Raw genomic sequence first — 27,491 nt, forward strand, 5'->3', positions numbered from 1 at the left:
CTGTGTGAGTCATTAGAGTAGGTTTGGTCTCAATCATATTAATTACCCAAACATCCATGATGCATTTGCGCTGTGTATTTTGCAATGTAGTGTACTACAGACCTTTGCAGAGCTGTGTCTTCCAGAATTGCTTGGAGTTAATTTGGTAACTTTCATTGAATATTTTTGATTTTAGGCAAAATGTTAGCTTTTATTTACCACTTTTACTTGCAGATTGTATGAGAAGATCAGGTGGTTGTTTGTATGTCACTTTTGAATTCATTTTGTCTTTCGAGTCACAAACCAATGATGACACAAGTTGAATGGATAGTAACAAAAGATGGGCTACTTTCTCAGTTGTCTTGCAGGTAACACCAGCTATTGCTGTGATCATTAGGCTAATATGCTCTCCAGGGCTCACTCTGTTTTCATTGTGTCTGCTAGTAGTTCATGAACATTTCAAGTTAACGTTTGAAGTAACAGAAGCAGCTACTTACATTAAATTGAGACATCCAAAAAACTTTTAATACTTTTCTACATATCTTTTCTTTATGCTATCAAAGGTGTTTTATTTCCTATTAGTGTAAAAATGTGGGAAAAATTAGTTGTCTGTTTTGGAGAAAATATTAAAGTGCAAAATGTTGCAAACATTGTTCTGGCATGGGTGGTTGTTTAATAATGGACACGATGTTTTTGCTGTGGCAGAAGCCATTTTTATTTTTTTAAAAACCAAACCTTCTGATGATGTGTTTTTTGAACTGTCCTTAAGAAGACTACCAGTGTACTCGCATAGCTGTACAAGAGAAACCCATCACTGGAAGCAGTTTCCGACTCGATGCTCAAACTTTCAGGCAGTCTAAGGGAGCCTGCAACTAAAGAGTCTGCCACAGGATGGGGACAAAGACACCAATTTGAATTTGAAGTTTAATATTCCAGGTGCTGTTATCTTCCAAAGTCAATGTTTACCAGTTCATTTTTAAGAGACTGCACGGTTCACCTTTTTAAAATTGATTGTCATCTACATCGAAACGGTGTAGCTGTTAAAAAACTAGCAATATGTGAAAGCTGTGACTTAAAAAAAAATCCCATGAAACTCCAGTATATGATTAAAACGAAGAAAAAAACCTATAAAATGTCAGTCAAAAATCATGTATTTTCAAGAGGGAAAAAAAACATGAAATCATTACAAACATTTAAGACAACTGAGAATAATGTTAGACCTCTGCAGATTGAATCGTTATAAGGAAATTATTCAAAATTCGTACAAAATACAACATGAGGTGAAAGTCTTAGTTACCAGTCACATGGGAACATCTCAGACTGTGTCTTTTTAAAAGACCTCTTGAGCAGCTTAGTACAGAACTATATTGATGCCTGTCCAGCTTCACTTGCACACAATAAAAACACCAACCACAATCATCACGGTAAAAATCACTCTATAAATGGCATGCACAACTGGCACTGTGTTACTGTAAACTTATTTACACATATGGCTTGGACTGTTCGACAGTAAAACCCTTTAAACAATGTTTTATGTCATTTGCTGGTTTCCTAATGCTTACTTGCGTCACGATTTACCAGTCACAAATTTCACTCAATGACATTTTGTATTACAATTATCATGAAAATTACTGACCTAACTTCAGAGTTGCAATTACAGTTAAAAAAAAACAACAACCTGAGGATAACTTTAAAACATTTTTTTTTTTAAATCAGGCAACAACATGGCATTACTTTCACATGACCACAGTCTAATTTGTGAGTAAAACCAGTCAAAATGTTAAAAGATGTGACAGAAAAGAGCTAAATCGTACTACAGGATGCTGCACATCGGCTATAGTCAGTTTCTAAAGAATGCAACCTGTAGCTCTCAAATTACAAAAATGGTTACCTGACTTCATTACAAAAAATATCCTGTCTGACTTCATACCTGAGGAGGCCAGAGAGATATAAAGGGGTCATCAGTGTGTCGTTTGCATGTACAAAAGGAACAGATTCATCATCATTGTCATTGCACTCAGTGAAATGACCAAAAACAAAACTGACAATTGTGTGGGGACACTAGTCTTCAATCTTGAGCCAGCCTTTTTTATAGTCTATCAGCAGCTCCAGGTAGTACTTCCACTCTGGCTCGCTGTCATACCTGACTTCAAATATAGTCTTTAGAGGGTTGGTGTTGGCCTCGTGGATACGCAGCACTTCTCCTCGGTACCACACCTCTGATTTGTCATCTTCTTCATACAGATGGCGAATCCTCTTCCCCACCAGGTCTGGGTAGTAGAACCTCATGGCCGTCTGAGCCCTCTGCACAGCCGAACGCAGGACCCAGCGCCTCCTGTGCTCAGCACTGTGGCAGGTGGACAAGTAGGGACAGTATTTAATCTTTAAGAGCGATCTGTGTTTTCTTTTAGAAGAGCTGCTAAGGGGTCTCAAGGCGGGAGAGAACCCTCCAGTTCTCTGCCACCTGTGGGTTACTTTGGGCGTCCTCCTGTGAAGGTCCATCTCGCTGCTCACTTCTCCCTCCCTGTCATCAGTCTGTGAGAGGGAAGGATCAGCAAATGTCCCTGAGTCTGAGATTGCTTGGTAGCTGGCCTTTTTTCGGTGTACACCTTCACTGAACATCCTCCTCAGTTTCAGAATCACGCCTGAACAGTTGTTTGATCCAACTGGAGACTTGGCTGCTGCTGAGGACTGACTAAGAGGCTGCAGACTGGAGGATACCTCAGTTTCCGAGTCACTGGGAGATGGAGAAAGCTCGTCCAAGGTTAAAGGGCACGTCCATGAATTCTCAGAAGTTGTGCTTGGTGGAATGAGTGAAGAATCCTCCTCTGCATCCTTTTGGTCATTTCCTCCATTGTCAGTCCCGTCAGACTGATGGCCACTCCAGTTTTCATTGCTAAATGCATTCAGCACACCTCCACTTCCGGTCTTGTCCGTGTCATCTGCCTCTTCCTCTTCTGACAAACTATTGTCTAGAAACATGCGCCTAGAACTGCGCTTTACCCTACTCTTTATTCTGTGCCTGGTCATATTAGATTTTGTGTCCCTGTCTGTCAGATGTCTCTGCAGATGCGACTCTGTGGGTGATGCTGGGGAGGCAGTGATGTCATTGAATGTAGGAGTCGTGCAGCTGATGGTGTCCTCACAGCCTTCATCTTTTTCTCTTGTGGCAGGATCATCCATACCTAATCCTGCAACACAGGGAATACAGGAATTGAGAGGTCAAAAAAAAAGAAAAGAAAAAAAAGCCAGGTATAAAATGGGGTTACTACCAAAATGGGAAGGTAAGAGTAATAGAATTTATTTAGTGATCAGGGAAATATTTACATGCCATTGGGAATTTAGGACTTCTGACTCAAAACTAAATAAATAAATTCACTTTCTTTCCCAACGGGTGATTCATGAAGCAAGACAGTAACCACACCTCCATACAGGTTGAGAAATCAGGAATCCCATAGTGCTTACTCAGCACACAAGAACGAATGAGAAACTATTCTATTAATATCAATAGAATGATCCTCCACTGTGAAACACTCTTTCCGCAGAAACAGAATAAAAGGCCTCGGGATTAAAGGAAGGCTGGGAAAAAAAAAAAGTCAGCTGCTACAAAGGGATGCTATCAGTCCGGGATAAAACAGCAGTTGGGCAAGAGTAATGTTCAGATACCAAAGTCAAGTGCTCTCAAACCATGTGAACGGTTAATAATGTCAGCAGTGAATGAAAATTTGATTAAGTCTAATTCAGTTAGAAAATGCGTGTGCCAAATAAAATAATAGCTGTTGAAGCGCACAAAGTAAAATGGTGATTTAACAAGTCTGGTCATATTCTATGTTTTTGTTACTGAGGGTAAGGGTTGAATCCCAAAGCCGAATATTACCTTTTCCTCTCTGCCATAGATCTCTGTTGTTGTATTAAAACTATTTAAAAACGCACATATGAGCCACACCACTGCAGTGGGTGACACACTACTTTTATTACTTATTATGATGAACTTGGGCACCTGAAGTTTAATTTCAACCCCACATGCTTCATAGAGAAGCAACCTGGGGGTCCAGTCTGAGACCACCTATTTTGCATTTGTTTCGAACGGAAAATTTCCATGAATTTCTTAATCTTAGTGAAGCACAATGAGGGCATACCAAATACTCACAACATGCACTTCAGCTGCCATTGACTCCACAAGTTTGTGCAAAACCTGGTGACTCATGTTATCCCAGCATGATCTGACAATGTTCCAAAAAGCTTCTCAGCATGCTTGGCTTTCTCAGTCTTCAAGTGACCCCGTAAATGTTCAATGGGATTGTGATCAGGTGACGGTGAAGCAATGCCCACGACAGTCAGGACTCTTTGACCACTACCAGACAGTTTTTTGACTGGACTTTTACTGATTGGAGTCCTGCGTCCTTTCAGCAAAGTATGTGATGATGTTGCTTTTCCATCTCTGAGGGAACTAAACTTGATGTATTGATCTTCTGATGGGTTGGTCATTTTAGGTCCGCCTGATCATGTTTTAGAGTTACATGCACTGCCCCCTCAGAAACCTTTAGACTAGCCATGATTAGAAGCAGAGAATAGCTCTCCGCTTAGAACAACAATTTGATTTCTTACACTTTCAATTATTTTCTAAATCCTTGAATCTTCTGATTATTTCCAGGTTTATGCGTCAATATTATTATCAATGTGCTCTCAGACTTTTGGACCCCACTTTATATACTTTAAAACCCACATGGATTAACACCACCTACATTCAGTCCCACTTCCCTCTATGACTTAACAGCACAGATGCATGCAACAGGCTGCAATTAACTTTTATTTTTCATTGTTGACTAACCAATTAGTCTATTTAATGCAAGAAAAAAGAAGAAGTAATCTTCAAATTTGCTTCTTTTGCTTAACCAGCAGTCTAAAACTCAAAGACTCTCTTTATACTATCATAAATGACAGAGAAAGCAGGAAATCCTTAATTTTTAGAAGCTGAAATAAGCAAACGTTTCACATTTTTGCCTAAAAATGCAGCAGCGCTGAGATCCTCCCAGTGGCATTGGCAGGTAGTGGCACGGCAGTGGCAATCTGTGGCACTGAGTGGCAATCTGTGGCCTGTCCGTGGCATTTCGTGGCACTGCTCGGCAGTTCAGAAACGCCTCCCTTGGCTCGCTGCCAATAAGGGCGGGGCCACATTTCCTGTAAAACCCACTGGTCCGTGTTGTTTTTACAACAGTCACTCTACTTTCAGGTGATTGTTTAGCAGTATGTTCAACTTTTTAGTGCCATTTCTGTTTACTTAACGGAGTCATGATGAATACAAAATAAAAATATAAGGGAAAAATCAGCTACTTGTTTACACATTTTAATGTACAATGTTTTGCACAATTTCTCTTTGTTTTTCCACTTCTAAATATTATCTAAATATATATTAATATCTGTTCCATAGTGTAAATGTGAATTTAAAATATTGTACATATTGTACTATTCTTATTCTTATATTTAATATATCCCTGTGTTTATATTATTCTTATGTTCTATATTTCCCGTTGTGGGACTATTAAAGGAAATCTTATCTTAAGCAGCAGGGTGTCTTTGCAACAGCTGGACTGACAGAATGTAACAAGAGCAAAACGGGTACCATTAACACAGGCTATATTACAATATCTAATATGAAATACAATTGTAAAAATATCTTAATATCACAGCATGGCACTGCATGACTGACTGTGGCATGCTGTGCCACAGTCTGCCACAGCATGCCACAGTCTGCCACAGCATGCCACAGCATGCCAGTGTGCCACAGTGTGCCACAGCATGCCACAGTCTGCCACAGCATGCCAGTGTGCCACAGTCTGCCACAGCATGCCACAGTCTGCCACAACATGCCAGTGTGCCACAGTGTGCCACAGCATGCCACAGTTTGCCACAGCATGCCACAGTCATAAAAAGTGCCACAAACTGTCCCTCTGTTGCAGCTTAAGTCTCAACAGCTGCATTTCATTGACAACATTTATAAACAAATATCAGTGAACAGAACCTAACTGTAGTTAAAATAAAATCTTATTTCCAATAGATTTTGGGGGGGGGGGACAAAAAAAAAGAGTCTGGCAGGTTGTGGCAGACTGTGGCATGTTGTGACAGACTGTGGCAGACTGTGGCATGTTGTGACAGACTGTGGCAGACTGGCATGTTGTGGCACGCTGTGGCACGCTGTGGCACACTGGGGCACACTGTGGCATGTTGTGGCAGACTGTGGCAGACATACTGTGCAAAACATTGTACATTAAAATGTGTAAAAAAAACAAAAAAAACAACACGGACCAGTGGGTTTTACCAGGAAATGTGGCCCCGCCCTTATTGGCAGCGAGCCAAGGGAGGCGTTTCTGAACTGCCGAGCGGTGCCACGAAATGCCACGGACAGGCCATAGATTGCCACTGCCGTGCCACTACCTGCCAATGCCACTGGGAGGATCTCGCTGCCTCTCTAAAAATGACTGAACATGTCTCTTAATTGGCAACTGCTTAGATAATAAATTCAGTCATTATATTATGCTCATTTTCAGGTTTATAATTTTATTTTGCGTTACTACTAGAATAGGTTTACATGCTTTAATGTTCAAAAATCAGTTTTCTCATTCTGTCCATTGTTGCAGCACAGTATTCCTGTTTTAGCTCCTGTCTCTTTAAGCCCCCCCCACTTCCTGAATACCCAGTCTCCTCTGATTAGTCAGCTCACACATGCCTGACCCAGCACCACTAACATCAACAACGACAGAGCAGCTGTGCTAAATCGGTTCTTAGATGCCAAACTATCTGCGAAGCATTAGTTAAGCTGTGTGACATGGTGACATAGTGTGATGTCACAGAGTCACAGAATCGAGGTGAGACTACTGATGAGGTGTTTGAAGAGCAGTGTTTTCTGTGGGAGAGAGGAGATCCTGTGCATATTTTGACATTTTTAACTTTTACATGCACAAGAACATATATAAAACACAGAGAACAAAAAATGTAAATGCAAAATAGGTATCCTTTAACTAATCATTGCAGCTCTAATGTATGTTGAAGATAATTAATCTTCTGAAAAAATGAATTTCCCCTCCAACCCAGATGGGTCAGAATGTGCCATAGTTAATCCCCCGTGTGTCACTTCCTTCCTCTGGTAATGTGATCCCACAGCCTGCCTCACAGTACTTAAGGTCCACTAATACTATCGAACAGAATAATGAAGGAGAGTTAAATTTTACCACAGCCCAGTTCAGCACCCTTCCCTCCACCCACCCAGAAGTATGAGTGTAGGAAGTATAATGCAATCATGCAACTTCTTGTGATTAGTTACTGAAAGTGAGCAGAAGTTTTCTGATTTCTAGTCAGAAAAAGCAAAGAGTGGTGAGATTGAGGGACAACATAAAAAACAAATATACCTGGACTCTCTTTTGGACGTCAGGAGAGGTTGATTCTGTAAAAAATAAATGGATTTTATATTGAAAATTTGTTGCTTATTGTGATTTGTTCTTTACAAATGGGCCAATAATGCAGAAAGTAGGATTACTAAAGGACTGCTTGAAGGAGAACCTTGATAGAGTTAACAGTCAAAATATGATACTTGATGATAACAAAGATAACAAAATCCAGAAGAATCAGTAAATCACACCCTCCACACATGGGGGATTTCCAGATATCTGCGAGGAAAGGCAGGAAGTAGTGTTGCTTTGGCAGTCATGTTGTGCATACCACATGGTCGTTTTAGTGAACTACAGTGTGTGGGATCAAAATTCTGCTGAACTTCTATCTGAAACAGTATTATTATACAGTACTGTCTTTCTAGCAAATCCTGCCATCTATCATAAATAGGAACGACTGACACCTAAACCTTACTGTTTGCAAGCAGTTTCATACTTTTCACTCCTGACTGAGTTGAAAAGTTTAATTTTTAGAGCTGCCTGACCAAATTAACTCTACAAACTGACAAAATGAATTGCAGTCTTTGTGCTGATGAACTCCTGTAGTTACTGGAAAAATCCCCAGTGTTAGATTTTCATCCAGTTTATGTATGCACACTCCTAATAAAAGAGCCATTATTCATTCACTTCCTGTCTCCTTCAAGAGCATTTGTTTACTTCAGTGTTGGTCGAATACAAAATACAGTACCATCCCAGAGCAACATACATTTGGAAAACAAATGTAAATGCTTTTAAAAGACTAAAATCAGATGTTTGTAACCAACATTACATCACTGCAATACACTTTTCCTTCCTTTCTTTACCAAAAAGCATCACCTTTTAAACTACGAATTAACATAACATTACTTTAGTTAACTCTGAAGTGAACATGCACTTACCCAAATGTTTGCAGACACAGGTGTAGTACAAAAGGTTGACCACGTCAGCGTAGACATCAGGCAGGTGTTTGAGAGACATCAGCCTCCTGAGCCTGGAGGAACACGCTCGTTTATGAAGCTGGATGAGGATCTTTTCTTCGGAGAGCGTCGTGGGCCGCAGCTCCACTTTGTGCTCATGCAGGACCTGGTCGATGAAGCTGCCCTGGACGGTTGGAAACAGCAGCTCCTTCACCACCAGCATGGGCAGGAACACTGCCCCTGTCCGCATGACGTGTGGAAAAGGACAGTGTTCCTGGGCCGTGTACTCTTTCAGCCTCTCGAGGAGCTTCTGGAGTGCTGACTTTATCTCCTCGTTGAGCCACAACTCTCTGGCTTTTGCTCCCAATAAACAGGACACTTTCTGGACTTTTGTTGAAGGAGATGACGGTTCAATCAGATCCAACTGAGACAACCAGGCTCTGAGCTCCTTCTCTGAAGAGGCTGACACATATTTGGATACTAGCTTGTAGAGGGACTGGTGCAACTCAAGGAAGTGCTTCCGAACTGGCATTTGGAGCTCTGTATTTGGTGTACATTCAGTTGTCGGCTGTGCAGGTGGCTTCTCCGGGGGCGGAACAGGGCTGGAATGCATCGGATCACGTAGGACGATCTTGTAGGTAGAAAGTTTCAGACAGTGAGGAGGAATGTTTTTGAAATGTATTTTGCGCTCAGGTACCTGAGGTGGAGTAATCGCTTTGGGTTGAGGGGTGACCACCTGCTCGGGGGGTGAGCATTTATCACCCTGAGGAGACGAGTTCATCTGTGCAGTCACTTCAACAGATTCGGACTCATCTGAAGCCTCATTTTTATGTGCGAGGGGTTTACTTTCAAGCTCATCAGGTTCACATTTCTTTATCACCAACATGTGCACACTGTTGGATGGAGCAGTCTCTTCAGGCTCTCTTTTGATTGTTACTTTGCTGCAGTCCCTCTGGCTAACAGGGGTGTCCACTGACTTGTCGGTGTCTGATGGATCGACCTTTTCAACTTTGATATATCTGGGTTCCAAGATTTCTACAACAGGCTTCTCTGTTGGAGTTTTTGCACGGATTTCTCTGGGAACTCGACAGATAACCGGTCGCTGTTCATTCTGATCTTGACTTTTCTCTTTAAAGTCATGCCTCTTTTTGACTTCACAGTGCTCAGAAGACTGGACGGGTCTCTGGGGTACTCTGCCTGGAAATAACACTCCCGAGGCCTGCAGGTATGCCTGGTAAGGTGCCAGACTGAAGACGGTGTCAATTACTGGCATAGGAGGAGAGTCGGTTTTAGTTCCTACTCGTTCATTCTCCGTTTCTACCTTTTGACGTTTTTTTATGAGTTCCACCACACATAAATCCCTGTCCTCTTGTTTTATTTTGATGGGTGAACATGAGTGAGATATACTTCTCTTCAGGCACCTTTTAAGAATAGGAGCGGCTGAAGTGTACTCAGGGCCATTGTGTTTATTTCCTGGTGCAACAGCAGGGGAATGAATAATTTTTCTGACATTTGCATTGTAAGGTTCAGCTGTGTGCATGCGATCTGACCTGTGATGGGATGTCTGGCTGTTTGGCTGTTTCGAACACCTGACCTGAGGTTCACAGGAGGAATGGTTCAAGAGTCTGTCCATGTTCAAGCCTTTTGGTGGAGGGACATGTCGGTCCACGTGCAGGCTGGCAGGTGTGGGAAAAAATCTGTTTTTTTGTATGCTAGACGGTGAGATGCCAGATTGGCTTGTACATCTGGTAGGACTGGTTTGATCCACAGGTAGGAATGGTGAGTTGGTGTGGGACTGGAGCCTGGCTTTTTCCTTGTGTAGGTTGGCTGAGGCCATGGGGTGGTCAATGTATTGGCTGGATGGGGAAACATTTATGCGATTAGAGTGCAAACTAGGTGATGCATGTTGCCTCCTTAGGGGGGTTCTGATTTGGCTTGCATTTAAATGAAATCTGGGAACTGCATAACAAGGATAGTCAAAACCCCTCACTAAAGAATGATTTGACAATGTGTCGGTGCTCGCCAAAGGCATAGCAATGTCACCATGCAGCGACTGAGGCACTATGTAATGCTCCTGGGGGTTTGTGATTGTGTGTTTCAGAATAACAGGGACATCTTCTCTCTGTTTACTGACAATATCTTTACACTGTGTCCTGCTCTCTACCTCCACATTTGCCTGTGGGTAGTAAAACATCGGGTGCCGTGTTAGCTGGCCATATTTGGACATGGGAGAATGTTCCTGATAAACCTCTGAGGTCATATGCTCATATGTGGGATGGGAGGGGTATAAGCTAGGGAAGCCTCTGGGGGAAGTCTGTAAACGCTGGCTCTGCTCACTTAAAGAGCCAAACAGTGTGCGAGTGAGGTTACAGGGGTAACTGCTGTAGTGCGGCTCAATCATACCAGGCAAAGTCCTTGCTCTACCTGGGCTGTATGTCTCCACAGGCATCCTCTTCAGTGGTTCAGCACTGGGCTCAAACTGTAGACCTCTCTGTTGCAGCAGTGCTTCTTGTGCTTTCCTCTGGATGGGCAGTCTGTCAGCGTAGTGAGCATCAGTTTGCATCCAATCATGTTCATACACTGTGTTTGGTATCCTCGGAGAGCCATGTTCCCTGCTGTATTGTTGCCCCATCACACAACCCAGTTCATTACAGCAGGGGTTATGTCCATAAACTGGCTTAGGAATGGCTAAGTAAACAGAGTTTTCAGACAAGGGAGATGAATTGTCACCTCCACTTTTTTGTTTTCTAACAGCCACTGGTGAAGCAGCTGTAGGACTGCTGATCCCAGGACTTTTAGTGTATAATGTAAAGCCTGGTTTCACTGACGCGTGATGCAGAGAGGAAGAATGAGAGTGGCCTTCCTCTGAAGAATTGCTGTCTTGCCTGTAAATTATGCGGTTTTGTCCCTCCATGCCAGAGAGGTGACTCACAGGATTTCTCCCATCCAGCATCGAGGTCTTTGAGTTGCTCCAAGGTGGAGTGAATCGCGCTCCGTCTTTTCCTCTGGGGTCAAAAGCAAAGTAGGCCCCGCCGTACTGCAGTGTCTGCTTACCCAGGAAATCAGACATATTTTGTGGTTTTGACAGTCTTGTGGGTGCTACGGTCCCGTCGAATAATGGCATCTTGCATTGAAGCACTGGGTTAATGAGGGTCTGCATCGAGTGGCTGCTCATCATGTGGTAACTTTGTTATGATGGTGCAATGATTTGGCTCCAGACCTGGGAATATAAAAACAACAATTTAATATCTATGCTAGATGGTTCAAGTTAATTAGCTTGAATAAACTCCCACCTCAAACATCAGCTGGGACAGCAGGATCCAGGAAAAAAACACTTTGCTCACATAATGGAGTCAATGTAAGACAAAAACAAGCCTGAGGCACTTTCTAAACTTGACGAATCTTGTGGCTCATCACATGTATGTCATATACACCCTTATCAGCCAACGGAAGCCAAATCCAACAAATGACACAGAAGTTATAATCTTAGAGATTTGTGAGGAGGATTCACATCAACACTTATGCAAGGGACAGCCAATGTGAATGCTGCATCGTGCTGCAATAAACAACTTTCATGCTGCAGCCTCCAGCATTACATTTGTGGTGTCACATCCAAGTGTGACTGAAAGCAGTCTTCATTTCAAGGCCATGTCTGCAAATATGAAAACAACAATAGGACTAAATGACTTTAATTCTGTATTTGAGTCATGTTGTGTTATGGTCTTACTACGGCTCATTTCAGTTGTCAGAATGCGTCACCTGCCACATCGAAGACCTTCAGTCTTGCTTTTATCAAACTAGAACTTATCACCCTGATCTGACATGCACTGTTCATCTTGTGTTCATGTCCTGATCGCCAAAACTTTAGTGGACTGCATGTTTCTATTCTGCATTTTATTATCACAAACCCTCAGTCAAACCATGGTTCCCTTATTCATACAGCAACTAACTACTATTTTCCTTTTCAAATCAATCTGCTGATTATTGGTAATGGTAAATCAACTTACAAACCAGCCATCTAAAGGACTAAAATATTCAGTTTATTATAATTTATGATGATTTTCATCCATAAATGGACTAAGCATAAAAATAAGAAAAGATAAAGAAAGAAATGCACATTTTCTGAGCTAAGATACAAAAGTGAATACATTCCCTGTGTTGCCTTTCACCTGAGGCCTCCTCCCCTGCTCTGCTCTGTGTCACATGTGGCAGCATGTGTGATTGCATTTACTGGCAACGTTATGGTCTATTAAATTATTTGTAGAAGACAGAGTACATTCGGACACTCAGTGCCCTCAAGAAGACTGGGTGACCACCAATTTACATAGGCTACCCAGTCTATACACTCAGCCAGAGTAAAAATGTAGAAAAGTGGGATACTGGCAGGTGTTTGAGAGATACTGACCCATCGCTACCAATCCACAAACAAGGCCTACTTCATCCCCTACTCCATTTCTGTTTTACAATGCACACAATAAAATTAAAAAGCCAATCACCATTTTACAGTGCCATCATAAAGTATATTTTTTGTCTGACAATAAATCAGAGATATTCAGTTTATTATCATACAAGAGGCAGAAAAGCCATCAATACTCGAGAGGTCGACCCACTGAAAGTTTGGCATTTCATGTTAGAGGTTTATCGAAATGAAAACAACAAGTTATTTCAGATTTAATTTGTAACATAATTTACAATATCCAGGCACATGATGGCAACTTCGACATCAGTGAAAATTAGGGCTACACAGTTAACTGAATATTTTTCCTAATTGCAGTCCAGGTTCATATCGAAATGGCAGAAGCTGAAGTTTTTGGATGAAGGTATGTACGACAAAACAGCATTGTAAGAAGTAGTGTTATGTGAAACGCTGTAGTGCTGCAGAGATGCCCTGGCCTACAAATCTTGTTCTCCAGATGTAAGAAAACATGTTTGTTTGGTACAGACTGCAAAAAAATATCACATCATCATGATTGTAAACATTTTTTCAGTGGAAAAAAGAAAAATAATTGCGATGACTAATTGAAATTTCTCCCCCGATCATAATAATTATGCATGCTCATTGCTCAACTCCCAACTCTGTCTTGTCTTGTGGAGGCTTGTGCACAACAGACTCTGACACTGAAACTGGTTGTGGTTGGATGAGCAAGACTGACATAATGGAGAGATGATCTCATCACATGATGAATTCATGACTGTGCCACACAAACATCTGCCTGAACTGGTCTGTATAGGTGCCCTAACCTGTATTATTGTCCTCCCACTAGTAGGAAATAATTTTCTTAATAACAGATCACAATACAAAACATCCCTGACAGCCAACATTAGAGCATAACATCTGCCAGCCTGTTGAAACACCTGTATCGGATCCAATAAAAGGACATTTAGCCTTTGACACATCCAGCAAACTGTCTCGATGAGATCAAGAGAGCTGAGAAGAACTCAAAATGACGTGTTGATAATATCAGTGGTGACACATGTGCCTAAATCCAGACTCGTGCAGCATGCAGACCCTGGCAGATGTTATCACTTCATCCTGTTGACACCTTTCAGCTAAGTACAAAGCGATGGCTTGTCTGCATGAAGCGAGGAGGAGAAACTGTGGTTTGGGTGCATGGAGGAAACTGCGCAGGGGCGCCTTCAACGGACTGACAAGCGCACTCTCAAGTGCGTGTATGTGTGACTGCGCGTTGGGGGTTGTGTGTCCACGCACTCCCAGATCTGATGGAGAGCGACTTCCGAAAGCAAACCGTCCAAACGGACGGACTGAACCTCAAACCACGTGGGGTTTGAGTGAGAAGGCAAGAATGCACTTCACTCCAATCAAGTCATAAATCATTTAGCTGACGGCCTATCTAACGAGTCCATCGGGTCAAGGGACGTTCACATGACACGGAGATAAAATAAGTAAATAAATAAATAAAAAACAAATCTTTTCTTTCCGGAAAATTGCTGTAAAAAGGAACCAATAAAAATGACACACGCTCATAAAAACGGAACTGTGTGAGAAAGCGTCTTCGCAGCTCCTTTTCACGAGCAGGCAAGTCGGAGCCTATGAGGAGCATGTATTTGCGTATCAAGAGAATCACCTCCGTGAAGGTGTATCACCTTTTTTTCGTCCCGCTTTCATTGACAGCCTGCCTAAATTAATAGGACGCAAATAATATGAAAATCAGATACGCGCAGGAGCTCGATCAGTGCCACTCATTTCCATACAGGCTGAGAAAGCGACGCAAAACCACGGTCAAAGTAAAACCACACTGTGGGCAAACAGCACGGTTTCATGCACTTTAGGCACACACTGCTTTGGCTGTGACATGGTTTCATTATCTGTCATGCTGTCGCGAAAGACCCACTCCTGCGTTTAGCCAAGATTGTTTTCACTCGTGATCTGTGTCACAATCTTTGCGCATGTTAAGACAGAGCGGTAAATGTTCTTCTTACCTCGCTGCTGTGGTGACAATCAATGTTTCCCGCAACGACTCCATGAAACACAACTTCTGAGGAGAAATGAGGGGAAAAAAGAGGGGGAAAGTCCTCTTCTCCGCTCGTGAGTGGACTCAGTCAGCCCGGATGCGCAACAACAACAAAAAAATCCCACCAAGTGAAGCGCAAGCCGGCCAAAGGGCTCGCCCGAAGTCCACGCGGCTTTTAGAGAAGTTAACAAACTGAAGAAAAGACAAAAGGGAGGAGGATGGTCTCTGATCAATAGGCGGAGTCACACCCTCCTCATATCCACGGCTTGTGTTCTACCCATGGAGCCAAATGTTTTCCCGCTGCCTTCTTTCTCACTTTTATTGGCTGCAACCTAATGACCGGCAGACAACTGGCTGAATACCACCTTAAATGAGTCAGAGTCATGTTTTTATTCATGTAAAGGCTGATAACACAGATGTGTGTGCGTGCGTGTGTGTGTGTGTGTTACTAATTTCTTTAGCTCCTTTTCCAAAGCAGACTTTAGGTCTGAGCCCTTCAGGAGGTTCTCAAATAAGAAATGATCTTCCTATTTCTATTAAATCTATTTTCTTGGTTTTGTTGCTTATTATAGCAAAGTGAACGACACTAGCTTCCCTGTTTGGCTGTTGAGGAGATGAAAATTGAGGATTTGAAAGGAGAAAAAGGAAGAACAATCATACAATGTAGTGTAACTGGCTCCCTGCATTTAATCCATCCCAGAGGAGCCAACATACAGGAATACACCTCGATGATGATGACAACAGGAAAGAAAAGTTAATGATTTTTCTGGTGGCAGCAGTGAATGGTGAGGCGCTTTGTAAGGCTGCACAGGTACAGTGCTGTATCCATACAGTCATGGGTGCATGTAGCCTCCCCAGAAAAGTAAATCCTCTCATGAAACACAAAGCAGAAGTGTTAAGGTTGAAGTATTGACTTCAAAATTTGAGTATAACTTGTAAAGACAAAACGCTGCCGTGGCGGGAGGCTCTGGCGTAGAATCACCATGTGTTGACCTCATCTTAATGTAGTTAATGGTTGACTTCAGTTGACCAAAGTTAAAATGAGGTCAGCCATTCCCTCAGCCAGGGTTTAACCTCCTGTCTCTTGTTTACAAGTTGTATAAAAGTGATAGGAAAGTGCGATTTTAGCAGCGTGCCCGGTGCTCTGAAGGTGAACTATGTAGTTTTGGGGAAGAGATTTTAATCAGAGGAGAAAGATCTCACTTGACTGACTTTTTTTTTTATGCCTAAACAAACTAAGTAAACAAACTCTCTTTGTTGTCATGACTGAATAAACAAACCGACCTTAAAGGACAACACAACACAATTTCATACTGTTTGACTTTGTTTATTTTTGGCGGACCCTGCCGCCTTTCCAGCTTCAAACAGTGTTCTGGGGACCTTATTTTCCTCTGAGAACAGCTTGTTTATTCAGTTATGGAAAAAAATAAATTTGTTTCTCATTAATATTGTAAATATTAAAATTCTGTGTTTGAATTTCTCCTCCAAAACTACACAGTGCCCCTTTAAAAGAGATCATTATAGTGAGATACAAGCAATCCGACGTTATTATAAACCTAAATTCTTCCACTTGCTTGATCTACCCTCTGGATGAGTTCACTTGTTGCTGCACTTGCATCATACAGGTCCCTCGTCACCTGTGAGTCGGAGTCTAATTTGTGCGTCCGGTGGGACTACCACAATTTAGTCTAGACAAGTTGGTGGCTTCCATCAATCCCCGTGGCCTCGCAGGTAAAGAGACACTCATCAGGGGGTTTGACTGAGGAGAGGAGGCAGGGACTTTTCCCCGCGGAGAGTTTTCACATCTCCCCCATTTCCAGTTACCATGGCATTACAGCTTAAGGCTAACCAACATAAAGCATCAAGGGGCTAACAGTGTGCCATATGGGTACAGCAACACAAATCTTCAAACACAGAAGGAAAAAGTGATGCATTAAAGACATAAACATACATATTGTACTGTTTTCTAGATTGGTGAGGCAAATATACATAGAGACTTTACATAAAAAAAGGGTCAGAAATTCCTAAAATTGTCTATGTGGCTACGTTTCTTTTCGCTAGTCAATGATTATACAGAATGAAGAGACGATCTAATTTCCTTTTCTTCGAAAGAGATCTGCTGCCTCATACTTCCTGATACTCTGAAAAACATTTACTGGGAAAACAGTAGGCAGTAGTGTATTTCATGGTTATTTCTCAATGTGAGACTTCAGTTAAAAATCTAATCTGCATAAACACACAATAATCCATAGCAAATCATTTTGAGGTTTTTTTTAAGGTAAACAAATGATCTCAAGGACAGGTTTTTCTTTCCTTGGGCTATAAACAGTGGGGTCATATTTTCCGTTCAAGGGTTCATATCCTGGATAGAATGAGGGAGTTAGAGGAGTCATGGTAAAGCAAACAAAGAAAGCAACAAATAACTCCAGCGGTTTGCCACTTTATTTTTTTCCATGTTGATTGACCTTTTTTTTTACAAGCAGCGGTTACTCAAAAATACTCTCACAGGACTTTTATTAGCTAGTTCACCATAAATTATTTATATTTTTGATGGCACAAACGTAAATTTGTAATGGCTTTTGATTGCAACGTGCAGTACAATATGTATAAATAATATGTAGCACGGTCCTGGGTGAATTAATGAGGTGTTTACCACTTTTAAACGTCTGAGACTCAATAAGGTAAGTTGTGGTGACACAGGGAGCAGAGCAGGTGATCTCTCAGGATGCAGTTTCTGATGAAACACAGTTGAATTCCCAGAGGCCTGACACTACACGTTGAGCCTAGAGACAGACACACAAGACCCATTTGCACCTGCACGTATTGACACAGAGAATAAGATGTCATATCGCCGTCCCATGTCTATAGGGTTAGGGATATGCATTGTGTGATTTTCTTTTTTAATCCCTCGCTGTTCAGGATAATGTATGTTCATGTAATTTGATTCTCATTCACTCTTGTTTATCTTTTTTATGCAAATGACAGATCCACTGGTATACAGTTCATTGTTTAAATAAAGGACATATTTAATTTAACATACAGCAAGTTAACATACAGCACACTCAAGTGAAGTTACTTAAACATTATTTTGTTAAATTATGCCGTTTCTGTATGTATTCTGATTCATTACAGAAAACAAATAGAGAATAACTTCTCAAATTCACTCTAACAAACGCCGTCCCATTTTGTATTAAATTGGGGTTGTGTTCAAATAAATGCACTGAACACCTGTTTAAAAGCTGGGGCTGCATGCTCAGTATTATACCTCAATTCAAACCTTGTAAGTAGCCTGAGGTAAATTTCATTAATTACTTTACCTTAATAAACAATGCACCTTTGAATGGAATGACCCTCAAGCCAGATTCCTTCACTCCAACCAACCATCTTTAAGTTTTCATGTTTATTTTGCCTCCTGCTATTGATTTTAGTAATTTTATTGTGTCACTAAGGTAATTTGTGTATGCTGTGTGGTTGTTTTACTTTTAAAGGTCATAAGGTTGAGGGGTAAAGGAACAGAAGAACAACTCTTCCAGTTGAAATCAACAAAATATTAAGAGAGAAAGATTAAAATGTTTGACCCACACAGAGTTTAAAACCTGCAACACCCCTCCAGCTAGTTAGAACTGAAGAAGCCTCTTGGATGAGAGGTGAAACGTCTTCGAGAAACTGAAACACGTCCAGTTGTCTACGATACAGCACTTAGGATTACCATGTCCTGGATGACCGAGAATCACTTTCAACATGATGACAGTTAGTTACAGATGAGTGAGCAATAAAAGCAAAACCTATTTGTCAATTGGTGAGGAGAATATATTTGCACAGAATGACTTTCATTTCTATGTTTACTCACATAAGCCTTCCCATACAACAATATTTATTGGGGCTGCATAATTAATTGAAATATTCGACTGTGGTGCTGCGTAGATGCCCTGGCTTGCAAATCTTGTTCTCCAGATTTGAGAAAGTGTTTTGACAGTCATGATTTTAATTGGTCTTTCAGGGAAAACAAAAAGTGTGACGCAAAAATTATCAATTCCACAAATCGTGAATCGTAAATAAATCATAATATCTGTCAAAATAATGGTAGTATGATTTCCCCCCATAAGCAGCCTTGGTATTTATAACGTATTGGATTCAGTTTTATCCTGCATATTTTTGCATATCTCAAAATAAAGAGGCTTTGAAAGAGGTGAGGGTGTAATAATATTTTCGGAAGACTGTACACTAACTTCTTGAAGTAAACATTTTATGTTTAGTCTTGAAATGGTAAAGTTGATTGTGTCACACTGCACCTGACTACAGCCTATCTGAAGTTGTGCAGATTTGTCCCTAGCTGTGAGAACATTCTGTTTATTCCCATTAGGTGCACCTGCAGGCTGCACACTCCTCCACAGAGCTGTCAAGGCCCCGATGACACTCCCCTTGTCGGCGTGGCTGATGTAACGTTGCTCAGGCATCATTAACAGAATCACGCAGCAGCCAATAGCAGCAGGACAGGTTATGGCTCAGGGAAAGATGTGTTTTATTTACAGCCATTCACATCGCTCCATGTGCTGCAAACTCGACAGCTCAACATTATCAATGCCCCTGGTTATTTGCAAACCAAATGTCCCCCCGCCTCCCTTGGATTTGGTGGGAACATAGATAAACCAAGATAAAACATAATTATCTGTAGTACGTAGAAAGAAAAACAAACAAAAGCAGCACAGATGTCTACATGTTGACTATAAAAGAGCGCTCACTCTCCCAGGGAAGAGAAAATGTCATTCTTTGGAAATAAGTGCATGTTTACAGTTTGCTGATAAAAAAATACAATTAATGATTCACAGGTGATGCACGTGACCTAGAAGACTATTTCCAAGAGTGTTGTAAAACAATAAAATGTATTACTGTAAGAAGGAAATCTGTTTCGCAACTGTTATGACTCACTGTTCCTTACTTGTCTTTTTTTTTTTCTCTTATGAGTGTTTATATCTTGTCCTCTTATGAGGCAAGTCGTCTAAAGTGTTGTGTAGCACTGCTCATCCAGACGAGATATACCTCCAAGATTACTACCTAGATGGTTCAGTGACTTCCAGTTTACTCCAGATAAGACAGCTGTTAGCGTCTGTTTCCACTCACTAACATAAACAAGCCATTGTCTGCTTTGACATTCTTTCATCTCATCTCATTTCGTCTGGTCTCTTCTTGACACAATCCAGACTGGGACATTCCACTTTGTTAGGAGATGGAGGGTTTTCACAAAGATAAACATGTCGAACACTGTGTGTATTCTCTGATCCATGTCTTTCATCACTTCTTACTTTTAGTGCTTTTTAAAATACATCTGCCTCTCCTTTGTACATCATCTAAGCCACACCAATAAACATAAATATTGTCGGCACAAATAAAATAAGTCTGTTTGTGTATGTTTAAAAGACTCTACTAGTGCCCACTAGTCACGGAGTCTGGGAGATCCATCCGTCAGCTGACAGGTTTATTTTCTGCGTCCTGCAGTAAAGCCAGTCCGTCAAAATTCCTTGTGGGAAGTTTCCGCAGCTTTGTGTCACATCATTAACCCCACAGGAACCTCGATAGTGACAGACTCAAATGAGAAGAATGTTGTCCTTTCCCACATAATGACCACTGTGCTGCAATACACCTCCATTGTTTGAAGTGACACGCTGGTCGTTTGTTTTCTCACCAAACTACATAATGTTTGAAATTCACCAAATTTTGCCACTTATTTCCGATGAAACCTAAACTCAAAATTTTATGCAGAACCACATTTTTGTCGTGATTTTGCAAAGAGTTTTGTGATTAAGAAAACAAAAATCGAACATTCACAAACAGCTGAAACTCTAACTTGCAAGTCGTGTTTTTAATCCAAGTTTCTTTTCACCTTTAACCTTTGACACTTACAGTATTTCACAAGTTCTGTTGTGATGCGGGCACAAACAATTTAAGTGTTAGTGCTGACAGCCTAGGAGTTACCAACACCTTTTTTTTAAGGAAGTAGAGTATTTGACTTTCAGTTGATTTGCTATGTTTTACTTACTGTATACAGAAAGTGGACAAAGCAAAGTCCATGCCTTACATATATATCATTACCCATACAATCTGTGTTATTCTGCTGTCTTAATCACAATGTTAACATTTACAGGAAAATTCAGAAGAACAAAGTTTTTTTTTCCCTTGAAAAGCCAAATAGAGCCCATAAATAAACAGATTTGTCAAAGCGTTGTCCATTCAACCTCGGACGGCAGAGGTTAAGAAAACAGGTCTAGACAGAAGAATGTCAGTGTATGAACTGTATTTTTTCAACATATCCACATAAGCTCAGTGACATGTCACTAATGAAATGCTGCTTTGTAAGCAACAAAAATCTACTGTCAGTCATTTCAATGAGATTTTGGGAATCATACTTCACGGCAGATTGGTCAGCTGATTGGTATTCTCTTGCAAACGAGCCAACAATCATGTCAGTATGATTTCAAGATGAATAGATGATACATACATACATATACATCTACATGTAACGTGTTATTTAGCCCTCATAGCTGCTGGTTATTCTGGCTGTTTAGGCTGCAGAGGCTGCACTTGGGTCGAGTTATGCTATGAATTACATTAGGCCACCTAATACCATCAGAGTCAGTATCAGTTTTATCAGCCAAGTAAGCATACAAAGACTGTGTCATGGCATTTGCTCCATAAATACAGGTGCAACAAAACTACCAGAAGAATGTGGGTGATGACAGTCAATGACAGTCTGTACACATCCACACAATCCAAGCAAGAAGACTTATCAGATAAAAACGCTGAAAGCAACCCTGTTTATTATGGATGTGTCTAGCCTCGAGGGTTTTGACACAAACTCATTTTGAAGACAAGTCAACATGTTTGTTTTCTATTCATCTTTGGTGCCAGAGGTATCTACACTATGATGTTGACGTGCATGTTGTCTGAGATGACTCATCTTGCTTCGGAAGATGCTGTTGGACGACACTGACAATAGTCGACACCTCTGCCATGGCCCCTTTGCCTGCAACAAAGCAAAGAACAGCAAAGTTACAAAAATGCACTTCTGCACAGTATCCATACTGACAAACACACTTTAATAATGCTTTCAGTCTTGGATATCCATTTCATGGATGTCATCTGGAAAAAAGCCCCCTGACCTACCCATTCGGCCTTGGCCCAAACTGTCGAGACAAATTCTTCGGGCTGACACTCCCTCTGGAATAAATGTTTTTATTGGATTGCATATCTGGCAATCAAAAGTTACTCTTGAATTTGTACCATATTCGAATCAAATGCGCATGATAGATGACAAACTAAAATGTTAAGTAGTTTAATCAACCATAAGGTAACAAGGTTGGGCAGATACTGTATATCAAGGTGTCTAAAAATCAACTAATGCCAAAGTGTATTAAGCTGAAGGTATGTTAAAGCTATTGGTATGCCAAATAGCAACGTAGAACATACTGTGGTTCTTAAATCAAAGAAATAATATAAACGAAGTTGTGGAGAGGACGACAAAGTGAAATGGCACCACACTGAGTGAGTACAAATTTTACAAATTGTTATCTACAATAACAGTGTAGACAGCCAAGCATGCTAAGAACCGGAAAGACAGCTTCAGAATACAGATCATTTTCTGCATTCCAACCAAAGTTCAAACCAAGCAGCAACCTTCAGGGCTAAGCTGCTGGAGCTGGTAAGTTCTGGAGGAGACAGTTGTGGGCAGAGCCTGGAGCTTCCAGAAGAATTAACACCGAGAGCCAAGTAGAGCGCAGAGTTTGTTTTTTAAACTTTTGAGATAAAAATGTGGATTTATCGTCACTCTCGCTTCTGAACCTGTCTGCAGGAAGGAGCCGCAGAGATGCCGAAATCTAATGTAATTTCCTGTAATTCTTTCTTATTTGACTGCTGAATGGAGGGGAAATGTGCTTTACTCCATATACGTACAGAGAAGAGATGGAAAAAAGGAAACACTCTGCAGGACAACAGAAAGAAACAAAGTTTCTGGTGAGTGCTATGTAAATAAACATCTTTACGATTCAGACATCAATGTATAGATAAGAACATCTCAGGAATTCAGAGGAGGGGCGGTTCTCTTCACCTAAGGTGTTGTTAGGAGTAATATTAGCTGACAGTCATTGTCTTCAAAGCGTCAAAGGGTCATTGCCCCGGGAAAGGCATAATCAATACCAAACATCATAGGGTCATTGCTCTGGGGAAAGCACAATAAACACCGTCATGAGGTCTGCATCTGTTGTTCCCTGACAGCATAAGTCAACACAATGTGAGGAGAGAACTTGTGTCTCCTCTCCATGCTGCATGTATTTGAGAGATCTGATTCATCACACTGAGTCTACAATTCTTCAGAGAATAATGCAACTCTCAAACTTTCCCTTACAGTGCTCACTTTGGTCAGGTACAAAATTGAACACAATGACAGACACATAGCCTTGGTGCCTTGCAGCTAATGTACAGTAAGGTATTTTGTCTGTTAGTTGGGGAATAAACCGTGGGCAAACTCACTCGAGTAACTTTAATAAGCACAAATGATCCTGCGATCGATCTTACACAAACTCAGCCGAAATTGACTTCTCTTTATGTGTGAACACAGAAAGCTTGTTAGCCTTAGATAGCTTGGTAGCTACCAGCTAGGTGGGCTTGTTTAGCTAACTCGGCTCACTCCAGCTTCAGTTTCAAATACACTCTACCTCTTTGCCCAATTTTGATTAGCCGGGAGTTAAGCAGAGTCCGGTACTGCCAAGATGATGACGGCCAGCACAACCCCTTTGAGCTTCGTGCTGGCTCTTTGACAACCTCTGGGTGATGTCACCGTTGCTCTGTCCACTATTTTTAAAGTCAATGGCTCTAACCCCAAGTCAGCTCTTCTGATATCATATGAGGGAATTTAATGACATCAGCTGTTTTATTGTTTAGCTGTTTCGCCAATGCTATAACTTGTCCCTGTTGACTCTGATAGTGACTATCTCAACTGTGCACCACTCTCCTCAACATTAATCCTGGGAGGAAACATATGAGTCATTCTGACCCTTACCACAACTAGATATGGGAAGGCGCTCTACTTATTCAATTCAGTTCTTTAAGTATTCTCTCAAGTTTCTCACAAACTGATTATCATTAGGTTTCAGCATTTCCTTTAGCTCTCTTACATATAGCTCACTGGGGTCAGCTGTCGTACACTGTCTAGTCTCTAAAGATGATACCACCCATTTTCTGCAACTTGTTCATGCCCAGGAGACAACAGACCTGGCAAGGGCCCAGACATCCTTCTGCCTAGCTCCCTGCCTTCCCTGGGGACCCTTCGTTGACCCCGAGTCAGAAGGCAAATATAGTCCTGTCAAACAACTCTTGGCCTACCCCAGGTTCTCCCTCCTCAATATGTCTGGTCGGCTCAAACCACCAAAATGTGGTCAAGAGTGTGCTCTGTTGTTTCTCTAACCACACCTAACAGAGTGTGCATATCATGAAGCGTACTTCTTCATTTCTACAGAAATGTGTGAAGTTTAACCAGTGGGGGAGGAGGGTTGTTAGTGTTAAATTGCTTTTTAAATCTACAGCAACAGTCAACTTACATATATGGGTACTTTTGAGGAAGGCAAAGAAACTGCTTCTACACTACTTGTCAACTCATGTTCAGCACAATGCCTTCATCTGTCTGCATCTGTTATGTCTTAAATTGAACTCTCTATCTTTACAATTACTGTCCTTGAAGATTAATTATATGCCATTTATTTAAGAATTAGTTCTTCATTGACCTGCACACTTAAAAACTGTTACAGGTGCACTGTGTAGTTTTGGGGAAGAAATTTTAATCTGAAGAGAAAGATCTTCATTGGTTTTTTTATGCCTAAACAAACTAAATAAACAAACTCTCTTCGTTTTCATGACTGAATATACTAAATAAACAAACTGACCTTAAAGGACAACACAATTTCATACTGTTTTACTTTGTTTACAATTGGCGGACCCTGCCACCTTTCTAGCTTCAAATACTGTTCTGGCGACGTTATTTTCCTCTGAGAACAGTTTGTTTATTCAGCTATGGAAAAAATAATATTTCATAAAGTTTAAAATTCTTCTCCAAAACAACACAGTGCCCCTTTAAGATGAAAAGCCCATAATGCAGTTAGAATCTATAGAATGAAAGTTAGAATTGGCCATGTCATTTTTAACTTTCCTATGTATTTCTACTGTTTTGGTCAAAACAACAGGGTACTGCATTCTGAGGTTTCATAAGGTGAAAGTAAATAATGGTAGACATTTCATACCTTCGTCCCCACACACTAGCTTCTTAGCAATGCAGGGAATTTCCACATATCCAAACTCTGTCAGCCTGGATACCTGCTGGGCAGTAATGGGATGATGCCACATAGCTGTATTCATTGCAGGGCAGAAGAAGAGAGGACGACTGGTATCCCATGCTCTCACCACACATGTCTGCCAATGACAGAGATTAATCAGCTTAATTATTCTTAATAAGCAAAATCATGTAATGAATTATTATTTTCCCTAACATTTTGTAGTGATTCCATGTTCTCACCAGCAGATTGTCACAAATGCCATTAGCGATCTTCCCAAGAGTGTTGGCATCAAGGGGGGCAATGACAAGTAGATCTGCCCAGCGCCTTAGCTCAATGTGTAGCACAGGGTCTGATCTCTCAGTCCACAGCTACAACAGAGACATACTGTTTGTCAAGCAAATAATGAGATACTTCCTCACTTTATTTCTGGTTACTACTTTAGTGTAACAGTTTCTCAATCTTTTGCTGGCTCAGGACCATGTTTCGTGTCTAAAATTTCTGATGAACTCAGCAACTGGAAAGCTGACAAGTAACTACTTGCCAACTTATGCCACACTTTGATTCACTCAAGTTGACTTTGCAATAGCTATTTTACTTGTTATTAAAAAAATACAGCTGTTATTAAAAATATAAATTTTAGAAATCTTCCAAAATCCAGTCTCTTCATCAGTGGCACCGTGTTTGAGGAACTCTCTAACTCTCTAATGGCTATAATAAGACATGTTTGAAGTTCATTATTACCTCCCACTCATCCTTGTCACTGTAGATCTTTACTGAAACTTCTGCAGGATCATAGAAGTGCTTGGCATGCTCTGTGGTGACCACTCTTACATCCACCTAAAGCATTAAATAAGACAGTAACAGTCAAACTGATTTTTTTCAATCACTTTTTAGTATTGCCATAGTACTGGAGAAGCGGATGACTAAGGAGAGTCACCTTGAAATGTCAAGAAACTGATCTTGAATTAGAGACCATTTATGGTCTTACACTTTTGTACAACCTGACTTTAGATAGTCAGATTAGCATATTAGCATGAAATGTAGCTTTGACTGCATTTGTCAGGAGCTCTGCATGTCTCTGGACCTCTCTCTCATGACCATATAAACTGTATCTCACCAGTAATTTTCTTGATACACCTTTATAGTCATTACATTACATCTCTATTATCATACTCAGACACATTCATTGATTGTGCAATTACCACAGTTTGGATTTTCTCTATTTAAAATGTTACTTGCAAATATTCGTGTGGTTACAGTTGTAAATACCCCTCAAACCTGTCAAAAGGCTGTCTTTCTTTTTCACTTCTCTTTTTAGATTCCCTGTCTGCCAAGTAGACTGAAACCTCTGTTTTGCTACTATACTGAAAACAACCGCATCTCAAAGTAAAATAACAGTAATATAATGTTACCTGAGTAAAAGGAATACAACAAGATTTTACTGCCGTGTTGTTCAGTTCACTCAGTGTTCCCAGGATCAAAACCAAGCAATGTGAAGCAACTTTTAGTTTCTATGTGAAGCTTCCTTAATATCTGAGGTTTGCTAAGGTCAGCTTATTTAAATCGGTGCTTAAAACATTACTGTTTACTGTGGCTCTCCAATAAATTAGATTCATACCTTAATCTGAAACGTTTTATTTTCATGCTTTTGTTTTATGTTGCCTTTTAAATGCATTTTTTATCAGACTATTTATTTTTGCTTTTTGTTTTCATCGTCCTTTAAATGCAATTTTAACATTTTCTTAATGTTTTAATGTCTTATTTTAATGCATGTCCATGTCTCTGTACAGCACTTTGAATTGCCTTGTGTCTGAATGGTGCTATATGAACAAACGTGTCTTGTTGTTGCTGTGGTTTCTATACAGCTGCTACATCTCCATCTTGCGGTTAAGGTGAGTTTATGTGCGCTCTGCCAGGTAGTGAAGTAAGACTATGTGTTGGTGTATGGGCGTACATTTGTCGTCTAATTAGAAGAGATAAACAGAAGAAACAGTGATTGAAAGCAGGCTTTGACTAAATAAAGATTTAAAAAAAAATAAAAATAAGAAGCAGCTCACCCCAGGGAGCTGAAGCAGCTGGGATACTAACAGGGGCAGTTTCAAGGCTGCAACACTTCCAGTCACGCCAACAAGTACACGACATGTCCCGCTGGACTTCAACAAATCAGTCTTGAGACAAGAAACACGACCGTTCATCTGCATATTCGCATATCACCAAGAAGACTTCGACAAGGAGCCGCGGCGCTCCTCCGGAACCCCTCCACGTAACTACTTCCGTAAATATTAGCCGCCAGCCAATCGGAGGGGAGAACAGCCAACGTGCGCGGGCACGTCGCTACGCTGACAGACGGCGAGCGCGCGGGTTCACAGAATATTCTGG

The 27,491-nt window shown here is 40.9% G+C and overlaps 2 protein-coding genes across 2 annotated transcripts; both read right to left on the reverse strand.

Annotated features, from left to right (window-relative positions):
• Positions 1 to 884: 884 nt before the first annotated feature.
• cUnh15orf39 (chromosome Un C15orf39 homolog) lies at positions 885 to 15,027 on the reverse strand. Its single transcript, XM_084365220.1, has 3 exons — positions 14,762 to 15,027; positions 8,303 to 11,540; positions 885 to 3,170 (listed from the first exon to the last, which is right to left on the reverse strand). The coding sequence occupies exons 2-3, from the start codon at positions 11,496 to 11,498 to the stop codon at positions 2,041 to 2,043; spliced, it is 4,326 nt and encodes a 1,441-aa protein (XP_084221346.1). The 5' UTR covers positions 11,499 to 11,540; positions 14,762 to 15,027; the 3' UTR covers positions 885 to 2,040.
• Positions 15,028 to 21,068: 6,041 nt separating this feature from the next.
• On the reverse strand, positions 21,069 to 27,387 carry ppcdc (phosphopantothenoylcysteine decarboxylase). Its single transcript, XM_084363259.1, has 5 exons — positions 27,170 to 27,387; positions 25,854 to 25,949; positions 25,352 to 25,480; positions 25,080 to 25,248; positions 21,069 to 21,814 (listed from the first exon to the last, which is right to left on the reverse strand). Exons 1-5 carry the CDS (start codon positions 27,311 to 27,313, stop codon positions 21,711 to 21,713), a joined length of 642 nt encoding a protein of 213 aa, XP_084219385.1. The 5' UTR covers positions 27,314 to 27,387; the 3' UTR covers positions 21,069 to 21,710.
• Between the last annotated feature and the right edge of the window lie 104 nt (positions 27,388 to 27,491).

The sequence above is a fragment of the Pagrus pagrus genome, assembly GCF_965226575.1.
Source record: "Pagrus pagrus genome assembly, chromosome: 10".
NCBI classification, from domain to species: Eukaryota; Metazoa; Chordata; class Actinopteri; order Spariformes; family Sparidae; genus Pagrus; species Pagrus pagrus.

Coding starts and splice junctions, on each gene's coding strand:
- cUnh15orf39 (XM_084365220.1), bottom strand. CDS start 11,498: ATGATGAGCAGCCACTCGATGCAGACCCTCATTAACCCAGTGCTTCAA. Junction 3,171..8,302: donor CTGTGTCTGCAAACATTTGG/GTAAGTGCATGT, acceptor CCTGTGTTGCAG/GATTAGGTATGGATGATCCT.
- ppcdc (XM_084363259.1), bottom strand. CDS start 27,313: ATGCAGATGAACGGTCGTGTTTCTTGTCTCAAGACTGATTTGTTGAAG. Junction 25,950..27,169: donor AGCTGCTTCAGCTCCCTGGG/GTGAGCTGCTTC, acceptor TTAATGCTTTAG/GTGGATGTAAGAGTGGTCAC. Junction 25,249..25,351: donor GCATTTGTGACAATCTGCTG/GTGAGAACATGG, acceptor TGTCATTGGCAG/ACATGTGTGGTGAGAGCATG.